The 27,116-nt window shown below is 34.7% G+C and overlaps 1 protein-coding gene across 5 annotated transcripts in view; it reads left to right on the forward strand.

The window, feature by feature from the left end:
- The first annotated feature begins 620 nt into the window (after positions 1 to 620).
- Positions 621 to 27,116, forward strand: part of LOC127868637 (lethal(2) giant larvae protein homolog 1-like) — a 49,704-nt gene continuing 23,208 nt past the window's right edge. For 4 of the 5 annotated variants that reach the window (XM_052410555.1, XM_052410552.1, XM_052410553.1 and 1 more), the window contains exons 1-6: positions 870 to 1,055; positions 7,668 to 7,765; positions 18,082 to 18,163; positions 24,552 to 24,667; positions 25,189 to 25,335; positions 26,412 to 26,484. In XM_052410555.1, the coding sequence (XP_052266515.1) occupies positions 972 to 1,055; positions 7,668 to 7,765; positions 18,082 to 18,163; positions 24,552 to 24,667; positions 25,189 to 25,335; positions 26,412 to 26,484 (600 nt within the window). In that variant the 5' untranslated portion in view covers positions 870 to 971. Of the gene's footprint in view, positions 768 to 869; positions 1,056 to 7,667; positions 7,766 to 18,081; positions 18,164 to 24,551; positions 24,668 to 25,188; positions 25,336 to 26,411; positions 26,485 to 27,116 lie in introns of those variants that run through there. The other variant, XM_052410551.1, reaches the window with a different exon arrangement.

Below are 27,116 nucleotides of genomic sequence, written 5' to 3' on the forward strand. Positions count from 1 at the left end.
AACTAATATAAACGAAATTTTAAACCCGTGGCGTAGTGGAAATGGTATCCGTCAATTGCAAACAACCGGAAATTGATTGGTTTGATCCCCAATGTTGGAGCGTTCTTTTGATCTCCTAAAAAGACACCAAGTATTGGTTCTACTCAGGAAAATGACTCGGACGCGGTCCACCGTGGAGTAAAAGCCAGAATTGGTTTCTTCGACGCCTCTATCCAGATCCAGATCCTACAGCACATATTGACATTAATAATTCATTTAATGATTTATATTTATAAAATGGCGCTAAAATCCTGATCTTTTACGTAGAAGATGCATTTATAGCATTAATTTTTTTTGTCTAATGATGTTGTGTAATACAGGTGTTCAAGTATTTACCTAGATAATTAATTGTGCAATGAGAGATCGATATCGACAATTGCCCCGAGTGTATTTTGATACGACCCCTCTCAAATTAAGGACGCACTTGTTTCCAATTAGTATAAAATAGTTCTTCAAAATTAATGAATAAAGATACATTTTAACATTATTTTAAGTAAATCTATATTTATTTTGTGTTTAATATTTTTTTAAAAAATAAGTTTGATATAATATTTATATCAATTTACATATAAATTGCACCCATTTAAATGGCGACGCGTATGAATACTAGTAATTTCGACTGTTGGTCACTTTGCTCAGTCGCTTCTCTGGCGGGGATTTAAAATCAATCAATATTTGACACGCCGGTATTTGTTGCGCAAAACGTTTTTGATAAAAAAAATTCACAAGTAAGTTATTTGATACTATTAAAGACTATAAAACACTAAGTTTTAACATTCATTTCAATCGCTTTGCAGATCAGCAAGTTACTCTAATTGGAGGCGTTTTCCTTCTTCCAAGCGTTACGTGGTCTCTGAACCGTGACTGGTATACTTATTTACATCCTGTGTGCGATTTATTATTTTCAGATACGGAAAAACAAGTGATTTAAGATGTTGCGGTTTTTAAGGAGGCAACCTCCAAAAGAAAACGAGGGACGCGAAAGTCAAAAGAAGGAATTATTCGGATTCAGAAGGGTAAGCGCGATTCGTTGTATTAACCCTTTGTTACGTCGGCCATATTGATGACTCATTTGCTTGCATTGTTTATTTAAGATCTGCAAATACTAAAATTTATAAAGCCGATTTCAAATATAAATTGCACATGAAGAAATATATTGCGAATTCGTAAAGTCAGTACACAAAGAGCCATTTAAGAAATCACCTTAAGGTTGAAAAACATTGTACTGCAATAAATTATAGTTATCTTTTAAATATGGCTCAGATAATTGTAATGCATCACCCCCATTTGGAATAGAATTGTAAAAGTATAATGAATCACTAAATGATACATTCATAAATTAGAACATTTTATTAGTATTTCATGTATTATGCTACTGGTTTGAAAATAAAAACCTTGTTTGTAAGGGACTTTTTAACAAATTAATACTCTAGGTTGGCGCTAAATTTAAAAGGAAAAAAAGAAGAAGCAAAATGTCAGCATTGGAATGGCGACCCACACCTTAATCTAATAAGTTACATATATAACATGTAACAACATTATTATTATCATAAATGAATCGATATCAATAAGCATTGTAATAAATTATGATGCAAACCACATTTTAATAGAATATGTGAAATGCACAATTTCTATGAGGATTACAATTTGCAGCCGGTTGCCAAGTTCTGGCTACCATAACTTTAAATGTCGCTTTTTATTATTTTTGACTGGCGCAACTTTATAGTTATGGACCAACCCCATTAGGAAAGTCAACCAGAAATTCCCGAAAAGTTGACAGTTAATAAAGACCGGTCCAAAACAGCTTTTAAACGCAGTTATTGTCCCAAATCAACTACTTGATCGGAAAGATTGACATTTTTCACATTTAACTGATATAATCTTTCACAAAATGCTACTGGTATTGCATGCCTACAAGAGTAGTAGCTTAAAACGTGTGCGCTCTCATTGGTCAATACTGATTGTCCAAGACGATTACGCTCCACCTTTAGTTTGGTAAAGCGATACATGATATTGACAGGGGATCGTAAATCGATCTGCTTTCAAAAGTTTTGTCGAGTTAATTGCAGAAACTGCCAAAATACACTGACTGGAAAAGTTCAGACGCCCCACTGACTCTGATTTAGACATTTAAGCGCCCCCTTGAGGGACCGATAAATGGCCTGTGGAAAGCACTGAAGCGTGACCAATTAAGGGACTAGCGATATGGATTATCGACCTTAACAAAGCGGTTGTCATTATCCCTTGGGCCTCTCCGTTATAAGCTCATCTATTTTTTGAAACAAAATTATGAGATATTGTCATCACCTTGGCGTCGGCTAAAAACGGTTAAGTTTTGTGTTTAGGTCCACTTTTCTCATAAAGTATCAGAGCTATTGCATTCAAACTTGGTACACTTACTTATTATCATGAGGGAACCGGGTAGGCAAAGTTTGATAACTCTGGCGTGCATTTTGACAGAACTATGTGCCCTTTTTATACTTAAAAAATTGAAAATTTGGTTAAGTTTTGTGTTTAGGTCCACTTTATTCCTAAAGTATCAAAGCTATTGCTTTCATACTTGCGACACTAACTATCATAAGGGGACTGTGCATGCAAAGTTATGTAACTCTGACTGGCATTTTGACAGAATTATGGCCCCTTTATACTTTTTTGTGTTTATGTCCACTTAATAAGGGGACTGTACAGGACAAGTTGCATAACTCTGGTTGTCATTTTGACGGAATTATGGTCCTTTTTTGACTTGGTAACTTTGAATATATGGTTAAATTTTGTGTTTACATCCACTTTACTTCAAGTATCAAGGCTATTGCTTTCAAACTTCAAATACTTTCATACTATCATGAGGGTACTGTACCTGGCAAGTTGAATTTTACCCTGACCTTTGAATGACCTTGACTCTCAAGGTTAAATAATTAAATTTTGCTAAAATTGCCATGACTTCGTTATTTATGATCAGATTTGATTGATACTTTGAAAAACAACTCTTACCTGACATATACTACAATAGACTCAACCCAAACCATCCCCCATGCCCCCCCTCCAAAAAAAAAGTTTTTTTTTTTTCATTTTTTTTTTAAAGATCATCTTATAAATGACCACACCCTCACACTATACCACCCCCCCCAATTTATTTATTTTTCAATTTTTATTTATGATTTTTGGATGATAATGTAATAAATGACCGCATACCCACACTATTCACCCTTCTCCACCCCACCCCTCCATCTTTTTTGATTGAAGTATTGAGATAGGTCCCTTCACCTTTAAAAAGAAAAATAGATGAGCGGTCTGCACCCGCAAGGCGGTGCTCTTGTTATTATTTGTCATCTGTTCTGTTATTTGTGTATTTTCGTCAAAGTTTTTTTGTGATTTATACAGCCTGAAAACAGGAATTTAGAGAAAGCATTTGAAAATCAGAGAGGCCATTTTTTCAATCGCCAATTTCATGAAAATTTGATTTTTGATTGCCAACCAGGAATTGTAATCATCAAATGCGATCAGTAACTGTAATGTAGATACTTATATCAAGCAAATCGAGGAAAGTGTTATGCAAATTATTGCCTTTACCGGATTTCATATCTGGGACGTTTCAAGTAAATTCAATTTCTATTAGGATGCTACTACTTGCGCTTGATAATTCAGGTTTTAGAAAATAAGTAAATATTTTAAATACAATTTTATTGTTTGTAAGTTTCCCTATTATACATATAATTTATTGTCCCCTATCGGTTTCACCGGAGGGGACTTATGGTTTGCGCACTGTCTGTCAGTCAGTCACACTTTTCTGGATCCTGCGATAACTTTAAAAGTTCTAAATATTTTTTCATGAAGATTGTAACATGGATAGATGGCAATATGGACATTATGCACCTTATTTCATTTTGTTCCTACGTCAAAAATCCTGGTTGCTATGGCGTCAAATAAATAAGAAATACTGCTGAAAACGGTGGTTTTCTGGATCCTGCGATAACTTTAAAAGTTCTTAATATTTTTTCATCAAACTTAAAGCATGGATAGATGGCAATATGGACATTATGCACGTCATTTCATTTTGTTCCTATGTCAAAAATTCTGGTTGCTATTGCAACAAATATTTAAAAAAAATTGACAATGGTGGAATTTCTGACAATGGTGGAGCCGGAAGGGGACATATATTGCTTGGCAATAGTCTTGTTTGACCTATTTTGATAATTATTGATAAACTAAACCTTATTTTTTCCCAAATGGAGTTGGTGGCATTACATGTAAGCACCATCTATCCGTAAGTATAGAAACATCTCTAAGAAGAAACAGGTGGTTCTCTCTCAAACTTTCACAGAATAATGACACACATTTAAAGGGATCTTTTCACGCTTTGGTAAATTGACAAAATTGAAAAAAGTTGTTTCAGATTCGCAAATTTTCGTTTTAGTTATGATATTTGTGAGGAAACAGTAATACTGAACATTAACCATGGTCTAATATAGCCATTATATGCATCTTTTGACGATTTTAAAACCTAAAAATTATAAAGCGTTGCAACGCGAAACGATTGAATAATTTGGAGAGTTCTGTTTTTGTCGTTAAATTTTGTGAAACTAAGAAGATTGCTTATATAAGGTATAAAATACGTCAAGGATGTGTACTCGGCGGAATAGCTCAGTAGGCTAAAGCGTTTTTACTTCAGGACTCTAGCAGGACTCCAGGGGTCACTGGTTCGAAACCTGCTCCGGGCAATGTTCTTTTCCTTTTTTTAATTTTATTCTTGATTTTTTACTGGAGCTTTTACGATCCAATGTTTACATTTATCAATATAAAGCATTTAATGAATAAGTTAAAAAATGCCAAAATCTGTGAAAAGGCCCCTTTAATGTGCATATGATTCTAATGAATGGAATTTTTACTGACTGCTACAAGTTTTGTCAGAATTATTACCTTTGCAGTCTTGGCATTAATTTTTTTAGGCACTAGCCCAGCCGGGTTACCAGCTTGGAAATTTCACTAGCCCGAATCAATTTAAACTAGCCCGAAATGAATGTTATAATTCTTTTACATTTTTAACTATGTTTGCATTGAAGAAATATAGAACAATAAAGATTAAACAAATGAACACTTGATTCTATTTTATTCACAGTTAATATCTGACAAAAAATTTATCACAAGGTCTCCAGACATCTCCATTCCATCATGGTCATTGTCTGAGTCACCAACATCCAGGTCTGACATGTCAGGTATGCTCTTAAAAGCGCCTGAAAACAAAAACAATGTTATAACATATGAATTTAACACTCAAATATCTGAATAAGTAAATACATTGTCAAACTAGCAATTTATACCTGTGCATAATAAGTTGAACAAGAAGATTACTTTCTGCCCTAACTTCTGAGTGGGCTTGATATAAAACGACTTGTTTCGCAGTAATTTCATTGCCACATCTGCTTTGTCGCCAATTGTACCAGCATCTAAAATGCAGTATTACAATGTATAAAAATTAAAACATTTGCATTTAATGGCAGGATTCGTTTATTGACAGATTAATGTTATCTGTTAATAACTATACTTGTAAGTTAGCGCATGATATTTAATTGAATGTTGTTTGCTTAAATTACGTATGAAATGCACTAACCAGCCAGCCAGTCAGCAATGATGGCTCAGAATCAAAGTCCCCAATACTTGGACTCCAAGGTGGCAACATGGAGACATCAAAACGAAGCTGATTATTCTTCCATAATGGTTGCAATTTTCATTTCATTGACTGATCATATTTTTGTTGTAACCTTCATTCTCATTTTGCAGTTGATGTTAGTGGGTTGCGCGCTCAAAATAATGCAGAAAAGACATTAAAATAAATGTATCGCTGCATGTTCTCCACCCAGTAGTAATAATAGTTATAGCGTCTCGCAAGATTGACTTACAACACTGTTCAATAAGGTCTAATCAATGAGTGCTCAAGGGAATTAACAAATGCAGTTTTGAATAAGGGTCTATATGAATCTTTTTGGGACATGTTTTCTAAGATCGGACACGAAAAAATGCACTCGATCGGGCTACTGCTATGGAATTTCACTCGACCGACGCAAAAATCACTCGACTTGGTCGACGGTCGAGTGGGTTATGTCCAAGACTACTTTGTTCAACTATTAAATATATTGATCCATAATCTTCTTACTGCTTGGCAGTTTGGCTCTGCTTGGCAGTTTGGCTCAAACTTGAACAGCTGAAAGTGTAGTTGATTGTTAATCAAGTTTTGACCATGACCAGGCAGTAGTGCCCTTCGTATTTTCTCCACAGTAGGGTACATTGTGGATTTGTCTGTGTCCTTACGTCTGTTGTGATGGCAAAAGTGTCTGTCACAGGTTTCTTATTTCAGTAAGGAGTGTTATTTGTCTTAATTGAATACTCTTACAATATTAATTGCCAGTTTGCAAACTGTGATCATCTGTGAACATCATTACATGTCCAGGGTTCGACATTAACTTTTTTACAGCAAGACCGTCGGACCAGCTCCTCTTAAAATGTACTAGCCCGAACCTGATGTCTACTAGACCATAAATGACATAGCAAATTAACACAATTGTGTCATGTAACTGTTTAATAAGGATTTATCAGTAAATAATCAGTGAACACCAGATTTTTTATGCATAGAGTAAAACAATATAATAACCCTTTTTTGCTTTTCTTCGTCAAATTCAAGCCATGGGAACTGACTCGATTTTCCATCTAGGATGAAATTGACGTTTTTGTGTTTCTTCATATTTACGTTTCGTGTCAGTTAAGCGTCGGATTCTTTTTTATTAACTGATTTTTCGGACAAAAATCCGAACTTGAACAAAGCCATTCTTTAAATTACATTATCTTGTCTGCTACGCAAAAATGTTTACATTGACTATACAGATTTTCGATAGAAGTCGTAAAATCATGCTCTACAGTTTTACGACACTGCCGAAAATCATTAATATTCATGACAACTTGGCGCATTGAAACAAGCAATTTCTGCAGGAAGCTCTCCTTTGCGTCTAAAAATAGCGATGAATCATGTGAATGCTCCGCGTTTATTTAAATATACTAGTTTTGTTTTAATGTAAATAACGGATACAAGAGTAATTGTACACATTAAAAGTAAAGGTTTTCAAAGCAGTTATTTATAGTTATATGAATCAGTATAGATTTTTTTTTAATTTATGTACGACCAGTGGGACAAGCTAGCCCGCAGTTTTACTAGCCCGACCACCGATCTTACTAGACAATGTCTGTCGGACGTGCCTTAGTGTCGAACCCTGATGTCTCTTTAAACCCATAATCCAAAATCCTGGGAAAATGCATTTAAAACAGAATATTAAAAGAGCTCTAAATGTGTTATATGGAAGCCATAAGATGAGGTGTAGTTAGTTTTAGCAGGGACATGGTTTAAACATCTAGTTAAAGAACAATTAAAACTCTAAAGGTAGAATGTTGTAACTAGTTATGTATTAGTACTTTAACACAATAATTTGCCTTTGATTTTACAATGCCAATTCCTTATCCGGGTTTGCTTGAGACAATTCTTAAATAGTTAGATATGAGCAGCATTTTCTGCCAATATTTGTGTATTCAAAATATATACTATGTAGTATTTTGTCTTATTCATTATTTTTTTCACATTTCAGCTCAATGAACATGGCTTTCCCAGTAAACCGTCAGCTGTTGCATTTGATCCAAAGTTGAAACTTCTTGCCATAGGCACCAAAAGTGGAGCAATAAGGATGTATCCTTTTTATTATGTCATCATTATAAAAGGCATTCACAGGCACAGAGTATACTTTTCAGAAATACGGTAGTATAAATTGATTTGTGTGTCTTTGTTTATTACACTGTTTATGTCAACCATGAGTAATTCTAATATACATTAAAATGTTTTTAGGTTCAAAATATTTTTATTCAAATAAAAAATAACTATAACTAGTATTTTTAACAGTTTTGGAATTGCACAGACTGAGCTATAATTAGCCACTTACAGTGTAGCTGCAGGTGTTAAATTGCTGGATATTATTCTTCCTACCTGTATGATCTTAAAGTTGGTCTGACATAACCCCAGTAATATCGATCAGCTACTGATTACTGCAAAGACACAGGTGAAAAACAATGTAGCTAGATGCTTAGCTGGCATCATAGTCACTTTCCAGTGCAAGTCTGGAAATTATAGGTATCATGATGATGATGAGAGTCTGTGAGCATATCTGGCAACTACGAGCTCAGAGCTATTTGAGTATTTGTACTACTACTTGCTGATTGGAAAAACATATCTTTCCCAGTTCCTAAGTTCCAATTGATGGGTTGATTTTTTTTAATGTTGGGAAATAATGCTGTTAAGTTTTTAAATGAAGAGTTTGAAAATGTGATATTGATGAATCTGATATCTTAATGTTACATGTTTTCTGTTTTATGTAAGTTTTAGTCATGAATATTCAAAAGTTATAAACTAACAATAATACTTTTTCAATAAAAAAAAATGATGTTGAAATTCTCTGTTTTATTGATTTAGGTAATAGTTTTAATATGGTGAGAAAACCCCCCTGATTCGGTTGACCTTTTGATAAAGGCCCTATAAAGGTGACAAATCCAATTATTATGCATATAAACTAGGTTAATTTTTACCGGATTTCAGTTACTCTTGCATAAAAAATGCTAATAGCACAGCTGAGGTGCAACGTTGTCAAGAAGTATTGAAGATATACCCGTTTCATAATTGGAAGAAATGTTTCCAACTTTGCAACTAACGTGATGTGTAGCCCCAAAGCGGTGACATATGCTAAAAATAGCCAAAAGAAATTCACTTTTAATTCTATTTTAAACAACTTTTTACCAGCAAAAAGTAACTAATTAGATCACTACAAACGTTTTGACCATTATTAGAAGAGACCTACTTTGTGAGTGATACCGGAAAACATTGAAAATCAACGATATTTTTTGTGTGACCTGAGTCACTTTCACTTTCCCGAGTAAACAGCGATGTAAATAAACTGATTGTTTGTAAACACGATTGATAAAGATAAGATAAAGATAAAGAAGCTTTTTTTAACGTGGCATATAATCAACAAGTAACATTAGCTATACAGCTATTGTGCGACAAACAAGGTATCCACTAACGAATACTTACCTGGCTGCTTCGTTTTTATCTTCCTAGTGCTACCCATTTAATGACTTGACTAATGATTGACTTAATGGACACTGTAATTTGAGCTCAAAACAAGTTGTATTGCTCATATTTTTATGGTCATGTCCAATAGCAAATATATAAATTGTTTTTTGATAACCTATATATATAAAATACGGAAAAAATATTAAAAAATCGGTAAATAATTACGGATCTTCACCTTTATAGAGCCTTTAGTAGAATCAAGGGATTTGCTTGCATCTTACTTGAATAGAATCAGACAATTTTTGTGAATGTTTTCCTAATTTAGAAGACAGTTATCTCAGATGAGTTTTTTCAAGGTTATCAGTTGTCACAGTGAAATAATGGGCTACACACAGTGTATTGTTCAACTGTCATAATGCTGTTCACTGTCAACAGAGTTTTAGTGTTTTGATTGCATCAAAGCTTAGATAGCCATCTTTCTTCTCTTTGCAAAGGCCTTCATTGTGTTGTTAGGTCTTTAGTGAGCCCCATAAAAGGGATCTAAAAGCTGGCGTGGGACTTGAATAAACTAATTGAGCAGTTAAGGACCTAATCAATAGATGTGTTTCAAAAAATGTGTAAATTTGCAGAAGAAGTCAAATTTTAAAAGCGATTGACTACCACTTTAGTCAACCAAATGATGCATGGTAGGAACAAAAAATAAAATACTCAGCAGTAAACTATGCACAATGTGCGATCAACTGTTCAGACGGAGCTGATTTTTTTATTCAATAATCTTACATAAATGATAATATTATAAATATTAAATTCAATATGAACTATGTATAATATTGATGATTTGCTACTGAGCATTGAGCCCCCTCCCAATTATCATTGCAATTTAAAAGTAATTGGATTACATATCTTGTTATGGATAGTAGATATATGCTGTTAAATGTACAGAGAACATCTGTTACCACAAGTATGTCAGTAATAACTCTGGCATCTTTATTTGTTCACTATTGTTTTTTTTCTGCTATATTTACTAATACATAGAATAAATAATTGACAGTATGATCACATTCCAAGTGTTATCCTTGACACATCAGAAAATATTATAACATATGTTGTTTTCATTTTGAATACCTTCGCTGAAATGAACCATGCCTATCAAAAAGCCTATTGTGGAATGCTACATGTACTTTCCATGAAAAAAATTGCAACATAAACTAAATCAAAATATAGCAGACATACTGATTTTGAAAGTTATTTTCTCTGTCCTACTTATAATTATGAGAAAATAGCGCCATAATGCAAAGAAAAGTATTAAATTGTAAATCATACATGTATATGTACTTGTTTTATGTAATTATGAAGGGTTTTTATTTTGTTACAAAAATTGTACATGTTAATTATGATAGCATTGGACAAATTTTAGGTGTAAAACATAAAATTCATTTCATAAACATCCATTAATAGTTTGAAAACTCAACTTTGTGAATAGGATTTTATATCAGGGTAATGATTTCAGCTGGTGTTTATGTAAATAGTAGGAAGGGTTGTATTTCATAGAAAAAAATGTAAATAAACACTGCTAGAAGGAAGATAGTCATACAACCATTCTCTATCATAACCAATATGTGAGGTTTAATTTTCAAAATAATGTGCTATTAGCACTATTTATATGCCCTAGAGTATTTGATGGTCTTATCCAACATAAACATGTGCAAAGTGACATCAAACATTGAAGTAAAGGCTGCTAAATTCATATTGTTTTATTTTTTCATGACTTACCCGGTAAGGGAAATTGTTTTAAAACCCAATAAACACTCAAAGTCATCAAATATTTTGTAAAGCATTTCGTCAAATAAAGTTAACCCATAAAAAACAGTGTTCCAGCAATAGCCAAAATTTCAACACTAGATGTGGTATGGAAATATATATAGATTTAATGAGATACAAAATGCTGTTGTATTTTTGTGACAACATATTCCATGTTAATTTCCTGTGACGATATCTAAACAAAATAAAAATGAGCTTTTTGTATCTCGTTCAATCTAAAACTGGATAACAAGAGGTCAAAAAGTAGGTCACCGGCAGGGTTTGTGTACGGGGGTAGGTCATCAGTTCCAACAGACGAAGCTCTTTAGTAGAAATGTGTACTCATAGGCTTTTGTGAGTGTGTTATTTTAAAGGGGCCTTTTCACAGATTTTGGCATTTTTTAACTTAATCATTAAATGCTTTATATCGATAAATGTAAACATTGGATCGTAAAAGCTCCAGTAAAAAATCAAGAATAAAATTAAAAAAAGGAAAAGAATATTGCCCGGACCAGGTTTCGAACCAGTGACCCCTGGAGTCCTGCCAGAGTCCTGAAGTAAAAACGCTTTAGCCTACTGAGCTATTCCGCCGAGTACATATACTCGAAGTATTTTATACCTTATATAAGCAATCTTCGTAGTTTCACAAAATTTAACGACAAAAACAGAACTCTCCAAATTATTAAATCGTTTCGCGTTGCAACGCTTTATAATTTTTAGGTTTTAAAATCGTCAAAAGATGCATATAATGGCTATATTAGACCATGGTAAATGTTCAGTATTACTGTTTCCTCACAAATATCATAACTAAAACGAAAATTTGCGAATCTGAAACAACTTTTTTCAATTTTGTCAATTTACCAAAGCGTGAAAAGATCCCTTTAAGACTATATTCACTTTTGTTACTGAAAGGGACACAGACTATAAAATACGGAACAACATGTATGAAATAGTTGTGAAATTAAACAAACACCATCCTGAAATATTCTTATGTCCTATGATAATGCTGAACATGCCTTACCATATAGACCAATGGAGCATATGTTTGGCTGTTGTATTTTTAAGACACAAAGAAATGACTGCTTTTGAAATAGATAAGATTTACCAAAAATATTTACATTACATTGTACATCAGTTGTTGACATAAAAAAGACCAATTAATACAGTGGAAAAAATTAAATTCGTGTTATTTGAAAGTGGCCGGGAAGACGCCTTAAAACAAGTGGATTAGGGAATGGTTGTGTCAAATGGACAAGAACTGACGTGAATGGGGACAGTGATTTAAAAGTCTGATATCCACAGGGACTAAGTTGAATTTTGCGACTGCACTGCTGAAAGAAAACATGATTCCGGCAGACAAAAGTTAAAAAAATCAGCCTGAGGATTGTAATCATTCAGAAAAAACAACAGCTTATGCTAGTCAGGGCTTTATCTCGATTTGGGGAAAGGGCCTGGCGTGCTATTTTGGGAAAAAATTATGGACAAAACTGAAAAACTGGAAGAAATTTCAGAAAGTAAGCTTGAAGTTTAGGGAAAATTGCAAAGTTTTAAAGAAATTGTCTTAGGGGAAGGGGCCTTTCTCTTCGGGGATGGGCCTGTATAAGGCCCTTGCTAAAAAAAACAACAAGCCCTGCTACTTTAAGTATTTTGTGATAATAATTTGATAACTTGACATTTCACATAATTTTGACAGTTGGGTTACATGAACCTAAATGAAAGGCTTTTAAAGAAAGATAATTATAGAAATATGATACTTTACAGATTCAGAGAATTGTAGGGGTAGACATAATTATATCTGTTTGTTTGCATTGTGTTTATCAGGGCTTGAATTACTTTTTTTTTTCAACTCGCAAAAAATTGCTAGTTGTTAATATTTCAACTCGCATTTTTTATTTCCAACTCGCAATACAAGTTTTCATAATAATGCATCCTTTGGTTGATAAAAAGTGATTGGCGATGTTCACTAAGCACTGAAAGGATGGACCTATGTTTATTTTAACTAAAAACTTCAAAGCAACATTGTAACACAATTGAGTGTAAAGAGTATTTTTTTTTATATCAGTTATATCATCCAAAGTTAATGCCTCGGTCCATATGGGGCGACATCTGGCCTTTTGCTACTGTTGCCACTGATCCACCACCTATTCACAGCTCTGCGTGGCTGGAACCCCTCATTATCTCTGATAGAGATTCGCATTAATTGGTCCATCCTTTCAGTGCTTAGTGAACATCGCCAATCACTTTTTATCCTTTTCATAACAGAAAAGCATCTTGCACACTCAGCATTGCTGAGGGGGTAGAGACCAATCAGATGAATCGCAGAACATCTTACACACATTGCCGTCTTGGTCTCTCTCCGTGTTCAAAGTTATTTTTAGCTCGTCTTCCCATTTCTTAACTGTTTTGGCATTTCTTTTTATCTGGTTCGGCCTCGGCTTTTTTGTCTTCCACAGAGGAGACGGAGGAATTCGCCACAAAAAAGCTAGTTATTTTTTTAGTAGACGACATTTTTGAGTTTTTAAATCGTCTGCTAAACGTGTTCCGTCTATTTATAAGAATGAGGAATTAACGAAATGAGCTTCGTTTTAAAAAAAACTTCATACTGAATAACTATCGCCAATTTTCACTTAAGAAGGGAATAACATACTTTCAATTGCAATAATATAATTTTCAATGTTCTTTACTAACTATATCGGCAGAAAGATACAGTGCAGAGCGTAAATATATTTTAAAAAATATTTCGTAAAATTATTTCTGCTAGAACGGAAGTAACCGCTGAAATACATTATGCAAATTAGGGTAATTCCAATTTTCAGATCTATTTTTAGATCGAAACTAGACGGGGTTTAATTATTTTCGTACTTGGTCGGAAGACTTTCGATCGGCGAACAAATCTTGTATTTAATCCAAGATCTTTAAGCACCTTGTTTGTTTTTTCCCCAACTCGCAAAAAATGGCGAGTATCTAAATGTTGCACTCGCATTTTAGACGTGTTTTTTAAAATGTACTCGCAAATGGCCTGTTTGCGAGTGCTTAATTCGAGCCCTGTTTATTTGAGCTAGAATCTTCATATTTCCAACTGATTTCCTCATTAAGTTTTTTGGCTGAAAATATGCATCTGAAAAATTGCTGTACTGTGGTTAAATTTGTGTATACATGACAAGATTTGAAACGGATCTGTTTGTTTCAGCTGATTTTTGTATACGTAAAATATAAATCATGATATGTTATAGATGCCTGCAAGTGTTATGTTTCTGAATGTTTCCTGTGTGTGGAAATTCACAGTGTCTCTGAAATGTGCTGCCTGCAAGGTTGAGACTTCTGTGTCTATTAAGAACACGTACTTCTCTATGTCAGCACATTTCATTTGAAACATTCCTTGCATAATGATGCAGGATTTCTGTCTGGCAAGCAATATGATTCTTTGGAAGATTTTGTACATGATATTGGTTGCCTTGAAGTATTTGACTTAGTTTTCTGTGGTTTTCTTGCTTGCAATGTTTTTATGCTGTTAGACAAGCTTTTCAGAATGATTGCAGTAATTTGTTGAAAACTCTTTAAATATTAATAATCACAATGGCAAGTCTACAATATGGCATAGTGGTCACTAAAAGCTTTCGCCTCAGCCTCATGCCCTGAAGATATGTTGTTGAATGGCCAAGATTAGGTAACTAGATCTTTATCAGGACCCAATTAAAATGATCAGGTACAATCTTTGTTGCCATGGGGCATTGATGACTCATGGCCAATAAATCAATGACACATTAAGCCTACTGCTGCACCTAGACTGTCATAGCATGCAATGGCAGGAGGAGGTCATACTGACTCAGGTAATGTTATCATGATTAGAAATAAGCACTTGAATACAACGTTACCTGTCTGTATTATTTTTGTGTTAGAAGATTTGACGATTTACAATTCATCCATATTTGCTTTAAATAGCAGACAAATATGGCTGTGCATTTTGCATAAAAAACAGCACATTGCAGACATGTCTTGCATCAGACAGAGTTTATTGATTTCACAAAGAGGATATGACGATTATTTGAAAATGTACCTTCTGTCTCATTATGTTAAAGGGACCTTTTCACAGATATTGGCACGTATTGAAGATTGTTATTAAATGCTTAATATTAATTAATGTAAACATTCGATTTAAAAATCTCCAGTTAAAAATCAATAATAAAGTTAAAGAAAGAAAATAAAAGTTACGCTCAACTGGGCTCGAACCACTGACCCCTGGAGTAAAAGTCTATAGCTTAGACCACTAGGTCATCCAGGCTCATACCAAAAAAGTCTATAGCTTAGACCACTAGGTCATCCAGGCTCATACAAAAAAGTCTATAGCTTAGACCACTTGGTCATCCAGGCTCATACAAAAAAGTCTATAGCTTAGACCACTAGGTCATCCAGGCTCATACAAAAAAGTCTATAGCTTAGACCACTAGGTCATCCAGGCTCATACAAAAAAGTCTATAGCTTAGACCGCTAGGTCATCCAGGCTCATACAAAAAAGTCTATAGCTTAGACCGCTAGGTCATCCAGGCTCGTACAAAAAAGTCTATAGCTTAGACCGCTAGGTCATCCAGGCTCATACAAAAAAGTCTATAGCTTAGACCACTGGGTCATCCAGGCTCATACAAAAAAGTCTATAGCTTAGACCGCTAGGCCATCCATCCTCGTACAATGAGTGATGTATTTTATACTTTATATAAGCAATCCTCGTAGTGTCACAAAATATAGCGACAACAACAGAACGCTTCAAATTATTCAGTCGTTTCGCGTTGGAAAGCTTTATAATTTTCAGGTTTTAAAGTCAAAAGATGCATATAATGGATATTTTAAAGCATGGTAAATGTTCAGTATTACTGTTTCTCCACAATTATCACAAATACAACAAAAATTTGTGAATCTGAAACATTTTTTTGTCAATTTACCAAAATGTGAAAGGCGTCTTTAAAATGATAAAATGCTCACAAAATAAAACAAACAATTATATTCATGGTTTTAATTGTTGAACATGTTAAAGCATCAAGTTTTGATTTTAAATATAATTTGGGTCATAAGGTTGTATATGGAACACTCACTGTTGATGTTTATGGTTTTGGTTGCTTATAATCTTTCATAATTTATTATTACTGCTTTGTTATGGTAACCTTTCCAACGGAAGATAGTATTTTAAAATCATTTCACTTCAATAGCAGCATATGTTTTCATACAATCAAATTTATTTAAATAAAATTTAATTGTTAATTTATAGTCTGAGGGTTATTTGTTTGACCTAATATGCATATCAATTGGTGCTCTTTTTACATGTTTTATCATTCTTACTATAAAACTTATCCAAAGGTGGATATATCCTATTCTTGTTGTGCCTTTTACAGGGAAATGCATTAAATATAATGGTACATAACAAACAACAAACAATACTTTACAACCAATGATATTGTTGAACTATGTCCATTTTTCTGACTTGTACATAAACTATTGCATGAAAGTAAATACATAAACTATCCCATGAAAACAAATATTAAGGGGATGACAACATTCATGATAAAATAATAATATCATATGCTCTGTAGATATGTAGTTGTAAAAAATCAGGTGTCATCAATGTTTGGTTAATATTAATTATCCTCCACAGTCTTCATTGTTGTACCTCAGATAGGGTTATCTGTCTGCAAACACAGCCAAGGCAAAGAGAATCTATACCATAGGTATTTTAAACTTTATTGACAGGGTATCCATGTATTTACTATATTGAATTTATTCAACTGTGCTTGTTTACCTTTATTCAGGACTGTTATTTCAAACAATAACATGGGCAATGTACTGGGATATATCTTGAATGATTTTAACATGTCAACATGTTTTTATAATACTTGTCAAATATTTCTTTGAAACTTCGAAGGTTATTTTATTATTAAACAATTGTTATCCCTCCCTCCCCCATTCCCTCCTTCCTCCCCCCCCCCCCCCCGGTAGGGTGACATATACAGTCTTGGACGTAACCCACTCGACCGTCGATCGAGTGAAATTTCCAAGCTGGTAGCCTGATCGGTTGAGTGCATTTTTTAGTGTCCGAACTGAGAAACAAGTCCTAAATAGATTCATATAGACGCTTATTCAAAACTACTTTGTTATTTCCCTTGAGCACTCATTGATTAGACGCTTATCAAACAGTGTTTTAAGTCAATATCATGAGACACTCTTATTATTACTGGGTGGAGAACTCATTGCGATACATGTTTTTTTCTGCGTTATTTTGAGGGCGCAGCGCATCTCATTGAGCTGCACATTTTGAGTGGGGAAAGGTCAAGGTCATCCTTCAAGGTCAGAGGTCAAGAAAACAAATCCAAGGGAAGTAAGAAGCTTTGAGGGAGATAATTTCTATTTATCATTTGGCAGGTACAGATCATTTTTACAAGGAAAATAATTTTATTAAAGGGATATAATAAAAAAAAAATCAAAGCGGCGCAGTAGGGGGCATTGTGTTTCTGACAAACACATCTCTTGTTTTATAATGTATTATGTTTTGAGTCCTTTTATGAATGGTCACCCAAGCAATCGAGTACCAACTTATTACTTTATACACCCAACAACTTTTATCAAGGCATCAATACATTTCATTGCCTCAATGACCAAAACAGATTATACCATACAACCTGCTCAGTGCTCTAGCTAGGCCTGAATGTAAGGGCGTGTCGTCTTGTTTGTTTAAAGCAGCGCCTTGCTGTTCTGAGGCCCTGTCCTGCCCTTTAAATCTGTCCTTTAAAAATAAATAAATAATAATTTATATTTATAAACAATTTTTTAAATTAAATTGTATACATGGCACAATAACATTTACAAATAATAAGTTATTGATATATTGTTGCATGGTTATTGATTTATTCCTTATTGCAGATATTTTATACACAATGTTCAATAATAAAGGAAATTATATATTATAACAACTATATAATAATATGCAACAGAATGTCCCAACGGCTCTTTTGAGAAAAAAGTGTGCGCTCAAGAGTGCTCTTATGACAAAATACATGTATCCCCCGTCTTGTTCAAATCCTAGCTGGAGTTCTGCTGCTGTTATGCATATACTTTCCAATAGAATGTTAGTGGTTTCCTTAACACGATGTGTTCAGATTTGGAGCACCAGGTGTGGAATGGACTGGTCAACACAAGGAGGATGTACAGGTGGCGCAGCTCTACTTCCTGCCAGAACAGGTGAGTTCTCTTGACTGATATAAACATCGGTCATAACATCCACTACTCCAGCAGTCTTGGCTGAAACCATTTAACGGAAGCATATACACTGCAACGCCGATATATCACGGACCGTTATATCGCGCTGTCCAATATATCGCGCTTTGGTTATGGCTCCCAAAAATCCGACGAGCATGATCACTAAATTACATGTTTTAATCTGAGAATTCGCTAACTTAAGCAAATAACCGGTTCTAGCTAGTATTAACACCCTATATGTCGTGGCTTACTATGGCACGCCGTGAAGCGTGAAAAACAGTCGATAAGTGACAGTGTTGTGTACACACGGCTGGGGTTGTTTTTAACACTTAACAAATAAACAATTAGTGTCATTTCAAAGGTAATAATGGCAGTTTACTGGTATATGAATCGTTAAATTTCGGTACTGGTCATGAATTTCTTTGTTCTGATAAAAAGCGCGCGAAAATTGGCGTGGGTGTATTTATTTCTAAATAAAAGTTTCGTAGCGGGTACAACATTGAGATAATTTTATTTCCATTAAAAGTTTAGTTGTAAATTTCAACTAAAGTACCGCGGTATCTCGTGAATTATGTGGCATTGACATTTCCTCTTAATAAAATAATTCAAACACGCTGTATCATTACCGTTACGCTGTTTCAGTTCCTTCATTAGGACTATTTATAAGCGTAAATTCGAATACATGCACATTTATATTTTATACATTTTTTTTACGGCAAGAATTCTTGTTTTGAACTGTTTCGCGAGCGATCGTACATGAAAATGAAAAATATAATTTACATTTTGGTTTTTATGATAAATAAAGATACATTATGTAGTTATGAAAAATGTTTATTGTAGAATTGGTTTGCAATTATCACTATACAAATATGTAGTAGCGCCATATATAAAATGAAAACATTGGGGAAATTTGACAAATTAACCGCAATACAATTTAGTTAGACATTTCTCGAGTTATATCGCGCGCCGGATATATCGCGCTCGCGATCTTTGGACCCCAACAACCGCGATATATCGGCGTTGCAGTGTATAATGTTTTTTAACGCATCTCTGTCAAGGAGTAAAATACTGAATTCGAAATGGTTTGATTTATTGTCAATCAACTCTCAGTGTCTCGAATTTTATCAATAAAAAAGTTTGACAATATTGATTAAAATTTAATGTCAAATGGCACAGTTTGCTTTTTTTATGATTGTAATAGAGTTGGTATGATGTTTCTTAGTTGTAATAGAGTTGGTATGATGTTTCTTAGTTGTAATAGAGTTGGTATGATGTTTCTTAGTTATCCCCCCGCTTTTTGAAAAAAAGGTGGGGATATTGTGGTTATCTCCGCCGTCCGTCCGTCCGTCTGTCTGTCTGTCCGTCCTGGCCACTATCTCCTCCTACACTTAAAGCACTAGAACCTTGAAACTTACACACATGGTAGCTATGAGCATATGTGCGACCCTGCACTATTTGGAATTTTGATCTGACCCCTGGGTCAAAAGTTATAGCGGTTGGGGTGGGGCCGCGTCAGAAATTATCACTCATTTTTTTAGGTTATTTTACATTTACTTCTTTATTTCTACACCGATTCACTTCAAATTGATACTGGACCTCTCTTATGACAATACGGTCAATCTCAACCATGCATGGCCCCATTCCCATCCCTGGGGCGCCCCGCCCACATAGGCCACACCCACCAAAAATTTCCATTTACTATAATTTTTTCATTTCTACACGGATTCACTTCAAATTGATACCGAACTTTTGTTATGACATTAGGGTCAATCTCAACTATGCATGGCCCCAATCCCAACCCTGGGGCGCCCGCCCACATAGGCCACACCCACCAAAAAATTCCATTTACTATAATTTTTTCATTTCTACACGGATTCACTTCAAATTGATACTGAACTTCTCTTATGACATTAGGGTCAATCTCAACTATGCATGGCCCCATAACCAACCCTGGGGCCCCGCCCACATAGACCACACCCACCCAAAATTGCCTTTACTATAATTTCTTCATTTCTACACCGATTCACTTCAAATTGATATTGAACTTCTCTTATGACAATACAGTCAATCTCAACTATGCATGGCCCCATTACCAACCCTGGGGCGCCCCGCCCACATAGACCACACCCACCCAAAATTGCCTTTTACTATAATTTCTTCATTTCTACACCGATTCACTTCAAATTGATACTGAACCTCTCTTATGACAATACGGTCAATCTCAACTATGCATGGCCCCATTACCAACCCTGGGGCCCCGCCCACATAGACCACACCCGCCCAAAATTGCCTTTTACTATAATTTCTTCATTTCTACACCGATTCACTTCAAATTGATACTGAACTTCTCTTATGACAATACGGTCAATCTCAACTATGCATGACACAATTACCAACCCTGGGGCGCCCTGCCCACATATGTCACACCCACCCAAAATTGCCTTTTACTATAACTTCTTCATTTATACACCAATTCACTTCTAATTGATGATGAACTTCTCTTATGACAATACGGTCAATCTCAGCTATGCATGGCCCCATTACCAACCCTGGGGCACACCTAGGTCAAACATTCGGCGTGGGGATACGCGTCGGCCTCTGCCGCGCCATTTCTAGTTGTAATAGAGTTGGTATGATGTTTCTTAGTTGTAATAGAGTTGGTATGATGTTTCTTAGTTGTTATAGAGTTGGTATGATGTTTCTTAGTTGTAATAGAGTTGGTATGATGTTTCTTAGTTGAGATAGAAACAAAGTTACTAGCAACATTTTAAGTGGAAAAGTTTTCATTTCAAAATAATATTAATATTTTGTGTCTCCAAAAAATAAATAAATATTCCCTTAGTCTTCATGAGCTGTGAGGCATTTGTCCCATCTTTAATGATACTTTGGCAGGACTTTGACCTAGGCATTAGCCTTAACTAAGAACCTAATAAGCAAAGATTTCAGTATGGCTTGAGGTTGTTTGTGGCTTAAGGGGCCAGGTGTTAAGTGTGTTCTACCACACAAATCTGCAAACCAGGAAGTTGGTATTTTAATGTTCTCTTAACTTACTCATTAAAGTATTGGTCAAAGTGACATGTTTGCTGTGAAATGTCTGCACTCATATAACTGCATTTGAAACAAATGGAAAACCTGGTTTCTGTAATGTTGCAATGTTTCTTGCTAAAGGTTGTATTTTGACCACGAACAGGAAGATTTATGTTTATGCAAGCATTCCGTATAGTTATGCCCCCATTCGAAGAAGAGGGGTTATATTGCTTTGCACATGTCGGTCTGTCTGTCGGTCCGTCCACCAGGTGGTTTCCGGATGATAACTCAAGAACGCTTGGGCCTAGGATCATGAAACTTTATAGGTACATTGATCATGACTCGCAGATGACCCCTATTGATTTTGAGGTCACTAGGTCAAAGGTCAAGGTCACGGTGACCCAAAATTGTAAAATGGTTTCCGTATGATAACTCAAGAAGGCTTATGCCTAGGATCATGAAACTTCATAGGTACATTGATCATGACTTGCAGATGACCCCTATTGATTTTCAGGTCACAAGGTCAAAGGTCAAGGTCACGGTGACTCGAAATAGTAAAATGGTTTCCGGATGATAACTCTAGAACGCTTATGCCTAGGATCATGAAACTTGATAGGTAGATTGATCATGACTCGCAGTTGACCCCTACAGATTTTCAAGTCACTATATCAAAGGTCAAGGTCACAGTGACCTGAAATAGTAAAATGGTTTCCAGATGATAACTCAAGAACGCTAATGGCTACGATCATTAAACTTCATAGGTACATTGATCATGACTCGCAGATGACCCCTATTGATTTTGAGGTCACTAGGTCAAAGGTCAAGGTCATGGTGACCCGAAATAGTAAAATGGTTTCCGAATGATAACTCAAGAATGCTTATGCCTAGGATCATGAAACTTCATAGGTACATTGATCATGACTCGCAGATGACCCCTATTGATTTTGAGGTCACTAGGTCAAAGGTCAAGTTCACGGTGTCCCGAAATAGTAAAATGGTTTCCGGATGATAACTGAAGAACGCTTATTCCTAGGATCATGAAACTTGATAGGTAGATTGATCATGACTTGCAGATGACCCCTATTGATTTTCAGGTCACTAGGTCAAGGTCACGGTGACCCGAAATAGTAAAATGGTTTCCGGATGATAACTCAAGAACGCTTATGGCTAGGATCATGAAACTTCATAGGTACATTGATCATGACTGGCAGATGACCCCTATTGATTTTCAGGTCACTAGGTCAAAGGTAAAGGTCACAGTGACAAAAAACACATTCACTCAATGGCTGTCACTACAACGGAGAGCTCGTATGGAGGGCATGCATGTTTTACAAACAGCCCTTGTTAAATTTATCTTTAAAGTTAAACAGTTCAGATGAAAAGCTGTGAACTGATAAAAAAACACATGGGAAAAACATATTTTCTTGCATGATTCAGAAAACCCCTGGATGTTACACAGTGTTGAATATAAGAAGACACATTTTCTTCTTCTCATCTCAACAATATTATTATACAGCAACAGTGGGACATGAGGTCTAATTGTCCCTACAACTAGGGTACAGGCCATGATAACAGTCTAGTCCTCTGGTGTTTGTTCCAGTTTGACAAGTCGGTCTCATTACCATCTCTCTTGTTGTCATAGTGGGGGAAGTGCTGATATTCTTCACCAACTGTTGTGACCTGCACTTGACTGGGGCAGGGTGATACTCAAGCAAAATGTTTCATTGAAAACTGCAAAGCTAAATAATGGCCTTTTTATGTCTTTTTGCATTGTAATCTTTTTCTGGTGTCACTCTTTCCAAACATTTGAATTTAAATGTTATACTTTTGATGGTGTTATAGAAGTTTAGATTTGAGACAATTGACACACCTGTCTTATGAAGTATGGGAAACATTAACATGTGAGACCAATGAATCATTATTTCATGTATTTATCATATGGTCTGTTAACTTGTTTGTTATGGTAAAAAGCATTATTTACTTACCTTATGATTAATGGATTGCTATAATTGAGCAAATTGCAAATAGAGCGGGGTTATTGATAGTCTATGATTCCAATTATACAATGCTAATTGACAGCTTGTTGAAGTCATTAAGAGCTATCTTGACAATGGGGGCATATGGCCATTTGCTCAGGAATGTTAATTCATACCCTGGGGTCTCTATTGTTGATTTAAGTCCTGATCTCTGGTCAAGATTAGTCCAAAAGTGTTTGAAAGTGACAAAAAGGGATTAATCAAGGGTTTGAATTGTAGCTTGTACATTTAACCCATGATAATTTGTGGACATTTATAGGCTCCCTTCTGTCCATTTACCCTGTACAATTTGATGTCACTTAATATCTGTAATATACTCGTTTGGGTTTGATATGTTTAGACATCATATCAGAACATGACTATTTACTACTTGTAATAAATGGTGGACTCATGTTGCACTGTCAGCAAAAATATTTAAGATTCCATTTGATATTTGATCTATCTGTGTGGAGAAAATGTTTACTTTGTTATGTCTATGCCAGTTGGCTGACAGAAATAAAGACAAATCTGCCATGCATTCACCACTGACCCCAATTATCGCAGTGACTGGTGATGTTTTCGCCATTAAAAACCAAGTTTTATACTGGTACTTGAAATTTTTGCTAGACATAGCTGGCCTTCAATTATGTTGCCATGTTCCAGATTGATTGAGTAGTTCTCTTGGTAACAGATGGCTGGTGAAAAATGCAGGACTAGTTAATTGAGAATAATTTAAAAATATGCCATATACTCATCCAATAGATCACAGACACACTGTGTTTATGTTGTGTGATATTCACATGAGATATTCGCTTCACAAATACCTACTTGCCCCCAAGTATACCGGTAACTATCATGGACGCCTCTAGATTATATGCAGTAGCATAAAATTGATATTTAATATGATATTTTTATTGTTAGTTGCTCCAAAAAAGTTCAGTATTTAACACAGCTGTCATTTTGATGTGCGTTTTAGATAATTTGCAAAGCAATATTGTTCGCTTGCTCTGTGACTGAAATAGATATTATATAGGGGATATACTTAAAAACTTTTGCATCACATACTGGTACTTGGGGATGTACTAAATAACATCAGCATCACATACTGGTAATATTGGATACTGTAATAAAAGATTTTATCTATGTAATTTAACATAGTTGTAGTCAAGTTACAAAACATTCAATTTTATCTTGGGTGTTATTGTCAACAAATCACTGTTCCAACATTGTGCATACTGTGAATAAAATAACCATGCCAAAACCATTTTCTTTAGGGTCTTTCTTGTCCACATTTGTGTTCATTAATGGTCATATACATTGTGTTTCAGGGTCGCCTGATTTCACTGTGCTCAGACAATAGCCTTCACCTGTGGGAGATCAACAATGACAAGTCTGACACAAACTCCACGCTGGATGAGGTGCACAGCCTCTCCATTGAGAACAAGTATGTCATACGATTGAGCTGAGCTCTGTGAAAATGGGGTTTAATGCATTTGATACATTTGATACAGTGTCGTCCCAGATTAACCTGTGCAGTTTCCACAGGCTTATTAAGGACGAAACTTTCCACCTGGACTGGATTTTTGCTGAAAAGCTAATTTATTACACAAAATATCATGAAATAAAAATTGGAAAGTGTCATCCCTGATTGACAAGTGCTAATTTGGGAAGGCACTTTACGCACATTCGTTAAAACCTTTTTTTCACAGAGCGTGGCTCGATTGTCATGTTCGACATGTGTTGCAATTTCAGAACCAAGGTCAAAATAATCATACCTTTAAAATGTGCTTGTACATATTCACTCCTTATTTATCATGCTCTCTAAATTATGCAAAAATGAAATTTGCATTAAACATGATCTAATTTTATTTAAATTTTAAATTATCAGTTAAGAAATGGGGACAAATAAAACAAGGATTTTATATTTAAGGTGTTCAAAATAATAGTGATCTTCTGTATTTCCAGTAAGATGAAGACAGTGTCTGCCTGCTGTCTTACAACCAACCATGAGCAGCTGTTGCTAGGGACAGAGGGTGGCAACATTCTCATTCTCGATGTGAAGTCTTTCTCCTTGCTGGATCAGATCATCTATCAGGATGTGGTTATGCAAAAGTGAGTCCAGGCCTTGCTACATAGTACCCAGCCACTTAAAGTTTCTTAGCACATCAGGCTTTTGTCTTTATAATATTAAATAAAAAAAATTAAAATGCATATATTATGTACTGTTCTTTTGTACTGATTCCGATCTGATTTTCATGATATTTATAGTACCCTACAAAAGTTGTTACATATAGATATATAGATCGTGTAAAATGTAGTTGTTAGTTGTTTCAATCTTTAGCATTTCATTGTAAATGGTAATTTGATAAGAAATCAAGTAATTCTTCAACCAGACATTTAAAGTGAGTATATACAATTTTATTTTCTCAGAACTAAATAAATGTTCAGAAGAGTAGTATCAGTAAAAAGATGAAAATATAGTTGTATTCAATGGCATATAAATTTCATTGAAGTAAACAATATTGAAGTTACCATATAATGCATGTTAATTAATTTTATATAACATTCTTGTTCATATTCATATGTTGGTTTAAGCCTGCCAGATTGCTGTAAATAGTAAGACGCATATTAATAATAACATGCCCTGTAGATCTAAAGTCTGCAGGTATGTATGCATACTTTTGTGTGAGCATTTATTTTGAAAAAATGGGGTCCAGTAAGTGTTGCAGTTAATAATGTTATATGTAATCTGTTAGAAAAATGCTACAGTCTTAGGCATCATTATTAGAGGATTAGCCATGAACATTACTTAGTCTAGAAATAAAGAGATCAGTGCAAATAGAAGCATGTGCAAATATTGATAGAAGGGATAAGGTGAAAATTAGCACTTGTAATAATATAATTGATAAGACAGCCTTTGTTCTAACAATTTATAAACACAGAGTGCCAGGCAATTAATTTTCAAATACATTTAAACAGGTCACTTGACTTTGACAGTAATCAGATTACATAATAAAGAGCAAAATGTTTTGTGTAGGCTTCTCAAACGCTAAACACAATGCTGAAACTACTATGAGTGTTTTTCTAGTCTTAAGAAAACACAGACTGATTATTTAATTGTTACCTAATTGGCCAGGAACTACTTTTTGGGGGTTGCCTCAAAGTTGTATTGTAATGTTTTCTTTCAGTGTACCTGATGACTTTAAAGTAAACCCAGGTGCAGTGGAGTCCATAGCAGTCCACCACAAAGATCCTGATAAGGTAGTCATTAGTTCAATTAGTTGTCATCAATGCCAATGGTTGAAAAAAGAAACTGAAGAGAAATTTGGACTCTAATGCAAAACAAAAATTGAAATTTCACATTCAAATTTGAGTTAATTACAAAAATGTACAAACAAAATACATAATTTAAAAAGGTAAGAATTAAAGAATAACTTTGTTTTCATTATATGGTAAATACATTCCATTCTGAGGTTAGAAGGTCACAGTTTAATGAAGCAATACAACGTACCCATTAACCAATTGCTTTGTTCACTAAACAACTGTAACACCATAGATAACTCTTTGTTACTTAGTTGCTTGATAACATCTCTTTTTAAAGTTACATGTAACTACGTCTAGATCACCTTATTTAACCTCAGTAAATCGGTGCATGCCATTGATAGAGCAACTAAGGTTAATGGCATTAAACTAGAGTTTAGTTAGTTGATGTGCGTAAACACAGCCAAGGCAGAATTTGTGCATGTCTTTCAATAATTATTCTTCATTAATAAATGCTACTTTGTTATTATTTAATTATTCATAATTCTTTGGAAAAAAAACACTTGTCAGAAACCAAGAGTTAATCATAGCACTATATTTAACATTGAAATAAGGCAGTATATTTACTAAAG

The sequence above is a fragment of the Dreissena polymorpha genome, chromosome 2 (assembly GCF_020536995.1).
Source record: "Dreissena polymorpha isolate Duluth1 chromosome 2, UMN_Dpol_1.0, whole genome shotgun sequence".
Lineage (NCBI taxonomy): Eukaryota > Metazoa > Mollusca > Bivalvia > Myida > Dreissenidae > Dreissena > Dreissena polymorpha.